Source organism: Hydra vulgaris, chromosome 12, assembly GCF_038396675.1.
Source record: "Hydra vulgaris chromosome 12, alternate assembly HydraT2T_AEP".
Taxonomy (NCBI): Eukaryota; Metazoa; Cnidaria; class Hydrozoa; order Anthoathecata; family Hydridae; genus Hydra; species Hydra vulgaris.
In genome coordinates this window covers 22,987,501-23,003,037 of record NC_088931.1, presented here as the reverse complement: position 1 = coordinate 23,003,037, position 15,537 = coordinate 22,987,501, and the positions used below count along the sequence as shown (strand labels likewise).

The following is a 15,537-nucleotide window of genomic DNA, read 5'->3' as shown; positions in this document are numbered from 1 at the left end:
ATTTTTTGCCAGTGTAATAGAAACAAGTGCATAATTTCTTGTTTGAATGTCTTGAGATAATTATGAAAAACTTGACAGTGTTGTTCACACAGTGGCAATGACGGAACCTCTAATAAAGGGTCCTTTAGAAAATGAACATTCCTCAGAACATTCCGTAAGTACTTTTCTAAAATAATTTTAAACATGTTTAAACAATTATAAATTAATAGCTTTAAATTAGTTCAAGAGTTTAAAAAGAATTATTCTGGATATATTGTAAAAGAAAAGAATGAATATTTTAAACACTGCTATATTTATATATATATATATGTAAATATATATATATTTCCTCAGAAATGTGCAATTTGCATCAGCATCTGATAGAACACAGATAATCCTTCTAAAACACGTTGACAAAACTGAACTGATTAAATTGACAAACCGAATGATTGAAGTCAGACAATGCTTTGCCACAAAGATTTTCTCGACCACTTAATAAAAGTGGTAAATGAAATCTTGGTTTTTTTAAAATTTTCGACAGGCTATTTTTTTATGTACCTTTTACTTTTTAATTATCCAATGCAATGTGCTAAAAGATTAATAACACAACAGTATGGTTAGCAGCAAATGTCATCAACTACCAACACAAACGCGCACACACACAAATATACATATATATATATATATATATATATATATATATATATATATATATATATATATATATATATATATATATATATACATACATACATATAGTCAAGTTAAAACCACCTTGAGCAGATATAAATTGGCAAAAGGAAGTAAGTCTAAAAAAAATAAAATTATTTTTTAAAAAGTGACAAAAAAAAAAAGAAATAAATAGCGACTATACATTTGTATGCTAAATATCATATTCAACATACAAATAAGGCATTTTATTTTAAATCTTACTAACACGCTTGCTATAATGAAATTTATTGTAACTACTTTAATAAAAAAATGTTAAATACTTCTTTTGCCAATCTACGTCAGAATAATAAAAGCAAAGTATATTCTTTCGGAAACAGTTAAAAAATTTTTACAAAACATTTTAGAAGTGAAAAATTAATTCTCTAAATAAGATTTTCTATTAACAGCTAAAAAATATTTCCGTAAGTTCCATATTTAAAAACTGCGCTAAACACAACTTCTAGCATGAACATTCAAGACATTTTCGTTTTATCTAAATACCATTGAACAAACTCATCAAGCATAACTGGCCCTTTAAAACAAAAATAGTCAATATATAGCATAAAGGTAAAAGGGTAAATATAAAACATAAGGATAAAAATATGCATACAACATACAGCACAGCCTTTTTTTACTTAATTATTCGCGTTCACTTTTTACCAAAAAATATATATAGCAAACCAATTTTTTTATTTGCTAAAAAAATTTTTTTAAATAAACAGGCATAAGTTTTAGTGAATTTCGTAAATTCATTATTTGTAAGTTTCTTTTAAGTGTGTCTAAGAATTATTTTTTTAAATTACTGTCTTTGAATTATGGTTAATAGCCTCACGTTATCCCGTTTAATGAGGTTTATGTGGGAATGTGGGTCATTAGACCCGTTAGTATGACACATTAGCCCGTTTAGTGGGTCTATGAAGAAATGTGGGTCTATGCCACAAACATTTTTTTTTTTTGTTGAAATATACCAACTCATAAAAAATTATGACTAAAATCTTTGACTATGCAACTTAACTATATTAGTTGATCAAAAATACAAAACAGTCTTTTTATCTGACATTTCCTTAAAAAATGTAAAGCATGTCACATAAGAATTTACCATGTTTAATATATATTTAACAAAATTAACGTTTAATTACTTAAAAAAGTCTTAAGAAATTTTATTAAAGGGAGAATTTAAAGCGGAAGAATTTAAAATGAAAAAATGACCACATGTTCTTATGATTATAGAAGATGATGTGCTATGCTTCAAAACTGCTACCCAGCGTTGCCTACTAGTTTCAATTGTTCAATTATTTAATTTCATAAATTAAATATCACTACATCATGACCATCTGAATCCTTAAAATCAAAAGCTTTTATATTTACACACTTTCTTTAAAAAAATAATTGTTAATAATAACCAGATTTACAATGGAACAGTATGAATAAAAAATTTTAAAAATTTTTTATTCGTTATATAATGCTTCATTTAAACTTACACCATAAATATAATCGAAGCGTCTTTTTCAAAAGATCTTATAATATTTCAATTAAAGCTAAAAATTTAAATTAAAAATTGAAAATTTTAGGAAAATTGGCTTAACTCTTAACATCTTTCTATAAAAAAATGTTTAACTACAATGTTAATAAATCTTTTTCTTATAGATCTTTACTTTTTCCTGTTTGTTTTTGTAGCTTCTAATAACTTTCGCTTTTTAATTTTGGGCTGTTAGATATCTCTTGAATTAGCTGTCGAACTCCCCTTCATTTCACGTGCATTATACTGAGCTCCTTTTCATTCCAAAATACCTAAAAAAACTCAACAATCCTCGACAACCATTGTTATGTTGTAAATTTCAAAATAAAAACTCATTTCAATTAGCTCCTTTACTGAAAAATATAAACTAAGAAACTTTTTAACCAAATGAGGGCATGCAAGGTTTCTTTGGCATTTTAAGTAAGTATTTTAACAACAATTCATTAACTTTGAGATTTTTTATGAAGGATTAAATCAAAAGCTTGACCTTATAGGAATTAACGATTTTAGGGTCAAATTATTATATTTCGATCAATTTGAAGAAAACTTTGTGGATCACCATCTCTGATATTCCTGATTTTTACATATTGTCATGTGCATCATGTAGATAGATAAAATTGGAAATTTGTAACTTCCAAGTACAACGATTCAGAAATTATAGCCTTAGATGACACAGTGACATGACACAGTGGCCCTCCCTCAATTTACAAATGGTCAAAACAGACTACTTTAGAGTTGTATAACATTTTTAGTGTAAATAACTTTACAGTATTTATTGTGTATTAAGCTTTGAAAAATTGAAAATAAAGAATACTATTTTAAGTATAGAAAATGCTAAAAACAAATCAAATAAATTCACTGGTATACCATCTTAAACTACCTGCTAATTTAGCAATCAATTGTATATATGGTTTCCATGAAAGGTCAGTAGTAAACAATAATCCAAAAAGACATAAAAAAAAGGACTCAATGAGAGGGTTGCCACTCATTAAAATAAGAATGACAACAGTACTGTGATAGTTGTTTGCATTAAATAACTGAGTTTTGTTTGAGTTAAAAACTACAAGCTACTGTAAGCCCTAATCTGTTACAGAAGTAAGATCAAGATCAGCTGCCTGTTCTAAGCGATTGAAAAGAGAAGACTTTTTGTCAAGACAGGAATATAAAGTTGAGTCATCAGCAAAAAGAGCAACTTTAGATGTAAGGTTGTTGGGAAGATCATTAAGATAGATAAGAAACAAAATAGGGCCAAGGATAGAACCTTGAGGTACCCCAGAAGTTACTGGAAATAAAGAAGAGTGTTAGCCTTTGAGGATGACTTTAATAAACCAGTTAGAAAGAAACAATTTGATAATCTGAAAAACTTTCCCAGATACACAATATGAAACAAGCTTATGGAGAAGACCAGCATGCCAAACTTTGCCCAAAGCCTCAGATATGTCAAGAGCAATAGCCTTAGACTCTCCGCCTCCAACTTATGCACAATAAAATCTTTCAGTCACAGCAGTTAGCAAGTTGGCCGTACAGCAAGAGGATCAAAAACCATATTAATTGTCTGACAAGTTATTTGACTCAAGATGGGATGTAAGAAATTTGTTATCAATGACTCAAAAACCTAGCTAATAACAGTAAGACTGATCGGACGATAAATGAAAAAATCAAAACGCTCACCAGAGTTTTTGAAAACTGGAACAACAGCCATTTTTCAGCAGGCAGGAAAGCAAGACTCAGTCAAGCACTTATTAAATACTTTAAAGAGAATTAAAGTGAGTTCTGGAGAACAATTTTGTAAGACTATGACAGGAATGTTGTCGGAACCACAAGCCGTTCAATTGAGATATGACCTTAGCAACAGAAGCTGGAGTGATTTGAATGTCTAACAATGGGTTAATCTGTTTAATTGGAATGGAAGGAAGAGAAAGGCCATAAGATTCAAGAGTTGAATTAGAAGAAAAGTTCTTTGCAAATAGGTCTACCATATCCTTGGGAGAGGTAAAAAGATCTGTTCCATGAATGAGAGATGGGATGTTTGACCTACCTTTATTAGAGACACTATTCAAGATTTTCCAAAAGTCTCAAGAGCCTAACTTCTGAGATAAGATACAAGATTTAGTGAACTGAGAATAATGGAAGCTTAGTGTCTGACACTACTTTTTTACATTAATTTCTTGCAATAATAAATAGCCGTTTGTTCTCAAGAGAGTTGTTCTTTTGAAAAAGATGAAAAAAATGATTACAATTAGATATAGCAGCTGCTCAAGAGGGTAAAAACCACGGAGTAGAATGAGACGTGACTCGGAACCAACGAGAAGGAATGAAAGCTTCTATTCCTGTCTGAATTCAAGAGGTTACATAAGAGGTACATTTTTTAGCTGAGAGGATTCAGCCCAAGGAATCAGCCCATCAGCCCAAGAAATGCCACAAAGAAAATCATGAAAAGACACTCAGTCAGCTTTAGGGTAGTAGTAAGTAGTGCAATGATAGGGTAAGTCTGAAAAAGAAGTATGAGATGATTTAAAGAGATCATTGCATAGTCAGAACCACCTGAAGGAGAAACTGAACACAAGTTAAGATCAGAAACAAGACATAAATCAAGGAGTGAAGGCAAATGATTAAGGTTGTCAGGAAAATGAGTCACAAAGTTAACTATCTGAGTAAGAGATTGAGAAATACAGAAGTTATAGGCTTTAGGGTCAATGGTGTTAGAGCCTAGCCATTCAGTGTGATGAGCATTAAAGTCATCAATAACAACAATATTGGCAGAAGAGTAAAGAGAGAGAGCATGGTCAATTTGATCAGAAATTACATCTAAAAGAGTGCAGTCTTGGGAAAAAAGAGAATGATAAAGAACAAAGAGAAAGGTGATAGAGTGAGAAGGTGCTAAACAGAAGCACATAAAAGAATCGTTAAAGGATTTAAACCTGATTTCATGACAATTAGGTGAATTGATACATATGTATACCCCCAAGCCAAGCATCTGACTATTTTTTTTTTGTTAGTTCACCTCCTCAAGATTGAGAAGGTCACTACAGACAAAGAGGCTACTTACTTGAGGTTATAACTCTCTCTCAACTCTAAAACTCCGAAACACAAACCTTGACGAACAAGGCCGCTGCGTGGAAAAACAAGCTGAGGGTGGTACTACTAGGGATGTAATGGGGATCGAACTCAGAACCTCTAAATTGTGAAGCAACTGCTCTTTCACTACACCACTACCGCAAAGACTATTGGAGTCTTTGCGAATCTAAAGGTAGTACCCATCAACACTGAGATCAGAAGAAGGAATAGCAGAATTTAAAGCAAATTTGTTGAATTTCAATAGGTAAGATTCAACTGATGGAAGGTTGCTTTGCAGGTCAGAATATTAGTAAAAGATATATTAAAGCAGTAAGGTGGTGGGGATGGCTTTTTATGTTTAATATTTTGGGTTACCTATGGCAAGATTTAAGACTCATTCATGGATAGAGCACGGCCTCCTAAGCAATGAGCTATGCAATTTTCTCACTCCTGTTGATTACCCTAAGTTAAAACATAGCATCAACAGGGACACCATCCATGTGCAACATGGCACTGTTAATACTCTGATATTTTGCAGCTGTTGATGAAACCAGCCTCTCTGAGAGCTACCATGGAGTTAGGAAACCTTACTACTAGCCAGCCTAAGAACCATTAAACTGAGTTTTAGAGCTGTACCCTCATTAGGAGATAACAGGAAGAGTTGCAAAGCCACTAAAAAAAAGACACAAGCAAAATCTATGAGAAAAGTCATAAAGGTCCAGCATTCATCATCATAGGCAGGAAACAATTCAACACAGGTTTACATCTACGCCAGCCTAATAGATGAAAAAGGGGTTCGAGGCTGGTCAACAGAATTATTCTGCTTACCCATAAAGTTTTTGCCTAGGAGGCCTCCTACAAGACAGTAGTTGGATGCAGTTAACATCTGCTTTAGATGAGTATTTTTATCAAGACACCATCTCTAGCCTTTACTCAACCAAGAGCTCCAAGGCAGGGGAATTTTACGTCGGAGTTTGTTTCTCCTAGATTTTGCCTAAAAAAGCACACTCTACAAAGCAGCAGGGTATGGGACAGGTAGTACTGGGTTACATATTACCAGTAGCAGGGTGATCGTGATGATTCTGAACCTGACCTGACCAGGAGTAATTAAAAGGAGCTACTTCCTGCAAACAGCACCTTAAAACATCTGACATGATATTTTGGAAATGCATTAGGAAAAATATTAAACATTTAAACAGAACATTTAAACAGAACACATATATACATAAAGTAACTTACATGTAAGTAAACACTGTGCCAGAGGTTCAGACAGAACACAAACATAGATATAAACATAAACAGACAGAATACAAACATACAGAAAGCAACTTATGGGTGAGTCAACACCTTGCCAGAGGTTTAGACAGAACACAAACACACATACAATTAGATGACAGGCGAGCTAAAATAGTAACTAAGGCACCTCAAACTATATAAGAGACACACACACAAATATATATATATATATATATATATATATATATATATATATATATATATATATATATATATATATATATATATATATATATATATATGTATTATCGATGTACCGATCGGCATCGGCTTAATCTGCCACTTTTTGCACAATCGGTATCAGCATCGCCTGTTTTTACTAATTTACCAATTTTCAAACCAATAGCATTATATTTTTTTATTCTGCATTATGATAATAATTAATTAATAAATTAACTAAACTTTGTGCATTACTCTGAATTTTTTTGAGAAATTGTTTATTTTGACTTTGTTTACAGGCGATTTTGTTTATTCTTAAGATGATGTTTATAAGCTTTAATTTAGCTGCTGAATTAAATTAGCAGCTGAATGTACTTATACTTCTATTACCATAATGTTGTTTTCACTCCAGTCAAGGAGGTTACTTTAGTTACGATTACAATCCTCTCTCAACTTTATAACTCCGAAACATAAACATTGACAAACAAGGCTGCTGCACTTAGAAACAAGTTGAACGCGGTACTACCAGAGACATGGTGGGGATCAAACATCACAAAATCAAATTATTTTAAAAACAACTTAATTATCTAAAAATAATTTAGATATCTAAACAACATATGATTGTTGATTAGATATCTAACATGTGATTCCAAAAAATCTGGACAAACTTCCCGCCATTTTTTCTCCGCGTAAATTTATCAATTTTGATTGGCTCGCACGCCATTTTGTAGAAAATTAAATTCTCTACAAAACTCATTAATTTTATACTGAGCAACAAATTTGAAATGATGAAAAAAGTAACTTCGAAACAAGATGACGTAAGAAGGCGAGTAGTATTCCAAGATCTATGCTTTACAATATTCTAAAACGAAAAGGCAACAACATATTACCCGAACGACAAGTTGGAAGCGATAGGAAAGCAGTTAAGATGACAAAAAAGAAGATCAAACAATTGGAAAAAAAAATCGACCATCAACATGGAATCAGTCAACGTTCTCTTGCTAAAAAATTCAATGTCAATCAATCATAAATATGCAAAACGATAAAGCAGAAGACAATCATTCATTATCATAAAAAAATTAAGGCTCCAAAAAGAACTCCTGAACAACAATCTCTTGTTCGTCCAAAGTGCTCTAAATTGGTTGAAATTTTTCGAAAAAAACAGGTGATCATTGACGATGAATCATATTTTATATTAAGTAATTGTAATATTTCAGGAAACAGTGGATTTTATTCATCAGATGTTACTACGACACCAAATGATGTTAAATTAAAAATAAAATAAAATTTGAACAAAAATTATTGGTTTGGGTTGCAATTTCTTCAAAGGGGTTGTCAAAGCATTATGTTGCACCTTCCGGTCAAGCTGTCAATGAAAATGTGCACATAGACAAGTGTTTGAGATCATGTTTGCTCCCATTTATAGAGACTGTTCATAAAGACGATGAAATAGTTTTTTGGCCTGACCCTGCATCATCTCACTACTCAAAAAAAGTTCAAGAATTTTTGAGGTCCAAAAATGTCAAATATGTGCCCAGAAGTCAAAATATTGCAAATGTACCAGAATTGCGACCTATTGAAGATTTTTGGAATGAAATCAAGAGAGCAGTATATGCTAATTGTTGGGAAGCTAAAAATTTAATCCAACTGAGGAATTGTATCAACTACTGCTTCAAACATGTCGACATTGAGCGCGTACATCGATTTGGTAAGGAGAGTTTTACAAGAGTTGATACAGTTCGCAGACAAGGAATGGAAAACTTGTAATTTTTTGTAATATTACTCTAAGAACATTGCTCTTTTTGAAACATCGTTCAAAACTTAAAAAATAAGTCATCTTTCTAAAAATATTTTAGAGTTTAATTTGTCCAGATTTTTTGGAATCACATGTTAAGTAAACTGCTTAATTAAATTTATTCTTGTCTTGATAAGAAGCCAACACTCTGTGATTGCCTGGAGGGGGCATTGGAGCTTGAAAAGGATCTCACTTTTGCTGCAGCGAGTGCTCACAGTGCACTATGTTGTAATTTTATACAAAGGGTGGCCGAAAATAGTTTTGAAGAAAGTAATAATTTTTATTTAATTTTTTTATCTTTATGTCATTTAAACTAACAATTATTAACTTATTTAGTTCAAACACCAGGACGATGCTGCATTTTGATCCAATTTTAAGAGTTTTTTATAAAAGTACAAATTTCGAATTTTTTTTTTTTGTAAATAGTTAAACTTAATGAAGGAAAAATTTTTAAGATTTGTTGGGCCTTGTTGACTGTTTTTTTAGGGGACAACTCCGAACAATTAGCCGCGCCACTGATTATATTATTATTAATTATATTGTTTCGTTGGAGCAGGTAACTTGTAAAGATAACCCATTACCCTCACAGATCTAATTAGTAAACTGTGTAGGAGGCCATAAATACCTAAGAGGACACTAGTACTTCTACAAAAAGTTACAAACTTGTTTTAATTTTTAAAAAGAGAACATTTAAAAAACTTTCTTCAAAGTAATAATTTTTCACAATTTTTACTTTTAATATTGCTATATTTATTTCACACGTCAATGTTTTCATCTTCCAAATAATCTTCATTAGTAGCTTCTAAATTGTTTATTATTTCATCTTCTAATATAATCATTTCTGTTGGTTCCGATAGTTTTAAGTCTGAAGATTCTAGTTCTGTCAGTTTTATTAATACCTTATTGTCCACTTCTAAAATTAAAAAAGTCTTTACTTTTTCTGGAAGTTTGAGCACAACTTTCTTTGTCCGTCTAGATTCCAAGGAGATAGAACTCATTTATGGTTAAAGACATCTTTAAAATTTGCTTGTCTTGAACATTTACGAGCATGTAGTTCAAGATGTCGTCTGTAATACTTGTTTCGACATTTAGATGCTTCCATGGCTAAAACTCCCAAGGGAACTGGCAAGTTTATCATTATTTCTACTCCATGTGCAAGAACTTTGTGAACTGTTAATGGCATTTTATACCAATCATACAGATCTAAATATTGGCGGTTTACTGTTTTACAGTATAGCTCAAATAACTCGGGATTCAATGTTTGCTAACAACTTATTGCAATTGAGATATTTTTGAACATTTTAATAATTGTCTTATCAATCCATAATATTTCGCTTAGTTCTTTTGGGTCAGAGAACGCTTTTCTGCAAACATTTCCGGTAGTAGATGTTCCTGCTCCACTAACTGCAAGAAAATTAACTCGGAGATGCTTCCTTTTGAACATTAATTGCTGGATAAATTTCTTTTTGTTATTGTATACTGTTTTGAATTCTTTGGTTACTCTTCATTTTTTGAATTCGAGTCAGTATGAAATATGTAAAAGACACTCTAGAAATCTTATCCAAGCATGTAACGGAGATATCTTATAGATAAGAGTACCTTTTTTTGCTGTAAATCCACTTAGAAAGTTCCTCAAACAAGTCATTGCAGTTGGTGTAGCTCCGCAAATACAACAGCACTGCGTTGATGATGTGTTTGTTATAATTGCTAAAACCTTTCCATCAATCATGCACCAAATAAAATTGAAATCAATAATAAAAAACTTCCTATTAACCAATTCAATATTCACTAAATGCAAATCCAAAATTTCATTTTCTATTTGATATTTTTTTCCTAAAATGACTATGGCAGTTTCTTTGATGTAATGAAGTTCAATTGGCCTATAAGATCTTACACTAAGAGGCATTAAGCTGGTCCACAAAAAGTCATTTTTTGAATTTGACACACTAAACCTCAAAGGTGTTGTTATAACTGCAAACATGTTTGAATCTTGACTGTCAACAAAATCGGAAAACACTTGGTTGTACAAAGCCTGCCCAGTAGATCCATATCCCAAATATTTAAAAGCAGCATATTTTCATTTAGTTTGTTACTGATATCCAAATAATCCATTATTTCTTTTTGCCTCATTTTTTTCAGCGATTCTTTCAGCGGTATGATTCATAAGTGCTTGTAAATCTACTTTGACTCTTTAAATCACTAACTTCCAAGTGATTATCCTGTGGACCACACAACTTAAGTGCTTTTTCAACTGTTGAATAAGATGGATATCTTATTTTAGATGCCTGTTGGATTCGTTTATAGCCAAATACGCTAAGATCTACATCAATTATTATTGCAGTGGCTTCTTCAGCTGTCACTTTACCGTTGTCATTTGACAACTGAACAAACATATGATGTGAATCTTTATGATTTTTGATGACATGTGTTAACACATGTCATCAAAACATGTGTTAATAAAGAAAAATCTTTTTGATTATATACTTTTCTACGGACTATAAGTAATGATTTTTCAATTGAATCAAAATTTGAATTTGTATGCTCTCCTGCAATTATCCAACATTTACTTCTCTTACTCATATCATCAAAATCTTTTTTTGGTCGGCCATTTATATTCCATAATTCCAATAATGAAAAGTCTATTTCAAACTTTTGATTTAACCATTTTTCGGGTTTCTTTTCCAAAAAAAAATGTGTTTCTTGATGAATCTCTCCAAAACCTTTGGTAATTCGATTCAACTCCATTTAACTTTTGTACCAAGTTTTTTTTTTACCATCACTCATACAAACTCTAGAAGATATGAAAAGTAAAGCATTGCTTATATTTTCTTCTTTTGTTGAGTATTTGAAACAGCTAATAATATTTTTAGTTGTAAAATCCATTGCTTTTAAATTTTTTTTTTTTAATTATGTTAATTTCAAGCATGGAATGTTAATTTTAAGCATGGGATAATAACACATGCAAATAAATACCTAATTAAATGTCAATTATAAATAATAAACTATCATTTTCAATTGATTATTGAATACAAAGTCTTATGTAGACTTTTGATCAATTATCACTTAGGAAAACAAAAAATTGAAAATTGACTTTAATCCAAGTAGCGCAAACTTCAAATAGAAATTTCTTGCATGGTCGCAGCTAATTTTTTAATTTCTTAAAAATTGTTAAAAAAGTTTGATCAATACCTTTTGATACTATATTTTTTGCGAGTTCACGGAAGTTGGAAGTTGTGATTTAAACTTTTTTTTTGGCTTAAAAATCAAGAAAATTGTAAAAGAAAAAAGTTTTTTTTTTCTTGAGCATTTTAAGACGTATATAATTTGATACTCTTTAATATATAAATAAATTAACAGAAAAAAAAAATTATTCACGAAACACTGCAAGAAAAACAAAAACATATATTTTTTTTTTGAAAACTTAAATTTAGCAACCATTTTTGACTTTGATGGTCACTATCACTGGGATTAATATCACCAGAGTAAAAATATTTTGTATTTTCATTAACCTGAGTATTTTAAAGCAGTAGGAATTTAGTTTTCAAAAATCTAAGACAACTTTTTTTTGGATATTGGCCACCCCAAAACATATAGTGCAGTGGCTGGTGAACTTTAATTCAGATAAAACCCAATTTTTTCAGCCAATCGTTATCACAATAATTTAGATCTTCCCATATTTATGAACGGTAATGTACTTGATATATGATCTACCCTTCATCTTCTAGGATTAACTTCCGATCTTTCTTGGAAACCATATATCAAATACATTGCAAGATTAGCATCTGCTAAGGTTGCTTCTCTTTATCATGCTAGATACTTTCTTACTCTGGATTCTATTTTTTATGTCTATAAATCTTAAATCCGTCCTTGTATGGAATACCGTTGCCAGATCTGGAGTGGATCTTCTAATGATGTTCTTTCTCCTATAGACAAGGTGCAAAAACGCATAGTAAACATAGTTGGACCTGCTCTTGCAGTCAACCTCCAACCATTATCACATTGTCGTAATGTTGCTTCTCTATCTCTTTTTTACAAATACTAAGAGCTAGTATATCCTATGCCATCTACTAAAATTCATTTTTGTGTTACTTGTCATTCACTTAAGTCTCATTCTTTTACTGTGACTGTTTCAAAGTGCTCCGAAAATTCTTACTTATGTAGTTTTTTTCCTTGAACATCAGTTCTTTGGAATTCGCTTTCTTCATCTTGTTTTTCTGATTCGTATAATCTTGCTCTATAAACTTTATCTTTTCTCTTCCAGTAACTTCTAACTCTAATAGTAATTGCTTGAAGCATTGTTGGAAACAAAGATGTTTAAAAAAAAAAAAGCTGGTACCATTTTATTTTTAAAATTAAAATAAAAAGCATTCCTCTAATACTGTATTTTTCTTTCAAAGTTTTCTTTTCATAGAAAAAAAAGCTAAAAGAGTTTTGCTAACATTTTTAAAATAATGATTTGACTCTGATTTGGGTCCAAGTATTTTTTACCAGTACTGATTCCATGAAAAAGATTACACGATTTAAAGCTTTATGGTTTTGAATTTCCAAAATTTTAATAATTAGTTATTTATCAACATTGGCATTGGTATTAGCCTTTTCTCATCCATTGGTATCGGCATTGGCTAAAAAAGTGCTATCGGTATATTGCTAATATGTATATATTACTATAGACATGACTGATTGTAAATAGTACTGATGACAGGAAGCAAACTCCTTCCAGCCTTTGCTTAGAAAGCAAATGCCACAAGGCAGCAAGATATGGAACAGGTTGCATTGGGTTACAAGTTACCAGTAGTACCTGACATGACTTTGAATCTGCCCAAGATGAGTATTTTTATTGAGACACCATCTCTAACATCTTTTTAGATCAGAGTTTGTTTCTTCTAGCCTTTGCCTAAAAAAGCACACTCTACAAGGCAGCAGGTTATGGGGCAGGTAGTACTGGGTTCCATAATACTAGAAGCAGGGTGATTGTTATGACCGTGAACCTGACCTGTACTTTAGAAAAATTGATAAATATCAATACGATTCATATTACCCATAGAACCCCACCTTGCCTAAACATTATCCTATACAACATACTATAATGTATACAATAATATAGCAATATAAAACATAATGTTAAAAGCAAATAAAAAAAATAAATATATAAATTGTGATGATGAGAGAATTTAGTGAAACATGCACCTAATTTTTAGATTAATTTTCTTATGCACTGCAAGTCTGTATTTTTATACGTAAAACTAAATAAACTACTATGTAATATTTTTATAAAAAATCTTACAGGCTCCAGTTTCGTCATATTTAGGGAAATCGGATAAGGAAACTGTTCGAACAAACTCCAGTAAACTATTCCATTGATCACGGTTTATAATTTTATACTTTGATTGCTGTTAAAAAAATGAATGAAAAAAATGAAGTAAAAAATTTAAAAAAGTTAAAACACACTATTATATAATGCTATAAAAATAGTAATAATAAATACTATTTAATAAAAAATACTATTTAAAAAAAATGAAATAACATATTGCATTCTATTATATATCATAAACTTCAATCATATATTTTGATTTAGAATTATATATCATAAACTTCAATCATATATTTTGCTATAACAATATAAAATTAAAAAAATGTGTTTAATTTCTCATACTTTAAACAAATCTATGCATTGTGGTTTGTCTTATTTAACAAGAGTTCACAGAGACATTTTTTTTGTGTTTCTAAGTTCAGAGTTTTTTTTTAAATGACCTAATAAAAATATCAAAATAACCCATAAATCATTAAACTATTTGATTTTTTATTCATATTGATAATGAAACTTTAATATATGTAAAAACTTACATTAAGAAACTCAATGAAATCAGAAATAAGAGACCAAGAATTATTTAACAGAAGCAGTAACATTGCTTTTGCTGTAGTAATATCAAGACTTTTTTGATCTTTATCCTATAAACAAACAAACATAAAAACAAAATAATTGAAACCTTTAAAACTTTAAAAAAACATTTGCTTGTATAGAAAAAATTATTGACACCCGTGAAAAATCAAATGCATATCTGTATATCTTTTTGAAATGAGCACCATCTTTCAATAAATCACGGAGAGAACTCAACATTGACTTTAGTTTTATTATACTGTCACATCTAAAAAGTAATAAAACAACCTTTCAAAATATTTCATCCAGTTGCAAAAATTGAGCTGATTTACAAGGAAAAAGACTCCCCTGATTCTTTAAAACATCTGCTTAACATTTTTAAACAAAAAAATTAAACTTTAAAAACTTTTTATGAAATACATTGGAAATCTATTTTACAAGATATTATTTTTTTTATAAAAACTTATAAAGAAATTAATGAAAATTGATGGTTTTTAAGATACAATCATGATTGTTTTAACAATGCAAAATTATTATCTCCTTTTAAATGCTAGAGTTATCATATTTGAAATAATAATACTTTACAAATTTATATATTGAAGCTACCAAACATAACTTCAATGAGAAAGACACAAGAAAATTGATTTGATTTAAAAGTATTATTTCTCTTAACTCTAACAGATTATTGGAGTAATAAGACAAGATTGGAATAATAAGACAAATAATAATTAATAAACAGAGTATTGGAGTAATAAGAAAAATAAGGAAGATCAACAACAATGAAGTTGAAATTTTTTTGTTTAGTTAAAAATATCAAACCAAATTTGAAAACCTTTTTAATAGATAAAATATTGTTAAAAAAACCTGAAAAATATTCAGGTTGGTAAAAAATAAATTTCTATTAATGAGCAATATCAATAGAAGTTTTAGACAACACATCCTTGAGAAACCTTGTGATATTGGTGTCGTGGTAAAGCGCTTGCTCCATTTGATCACCAAAACACCTCTGGTAGTACTGAGTTCAACTTATTTCAAAATAATTGTCAAAAATTGTGTTTTGGAGTTAAAAGTTAAAAAATTAATTATACATTTAAAAAAAAATTAAAAAACATTGAAAAAGTACTTTTCCCACACTTTTACCTA

General features: G+C 30.2%; 1 protein-coding gene across 1 annotated transcript in view; it reads right to left on the bottom strand.

The window, feature by feature from the left end:
* Positions 1-1,011: 1,011 nt before the first annotated feature.
* The window catches only part of LOC100204482 (DCN1-like protein 4), a 45,059-nt gene continuing 30,533 nt past the window's right edge, over positions 1,012-15,537 (bottom strand). The window contains exons 6-9 of the mRNA XM_065812581.1: positions 14,554-14,662; positions 14,361-14,465; positions 13,801-13,906; positions 1,012-1,222 (exon numbers count right to left, since the gene is read on the bottom strand). Coding sequence (XP_065668653.1) covers positions 1,164-1,222; positions 13,801-13,906; positions 14,361-14,465; positions 14,554-14,662 — 379 coding nt within the window. The 3' untranslated portion in view covers positions 1,012-1,163. The remainder of the gene's footprint in view (positions 1,223-13,800; positions 13,907-14,360; positions 14,466-14,553; positions 14,663-15,537) is intronic.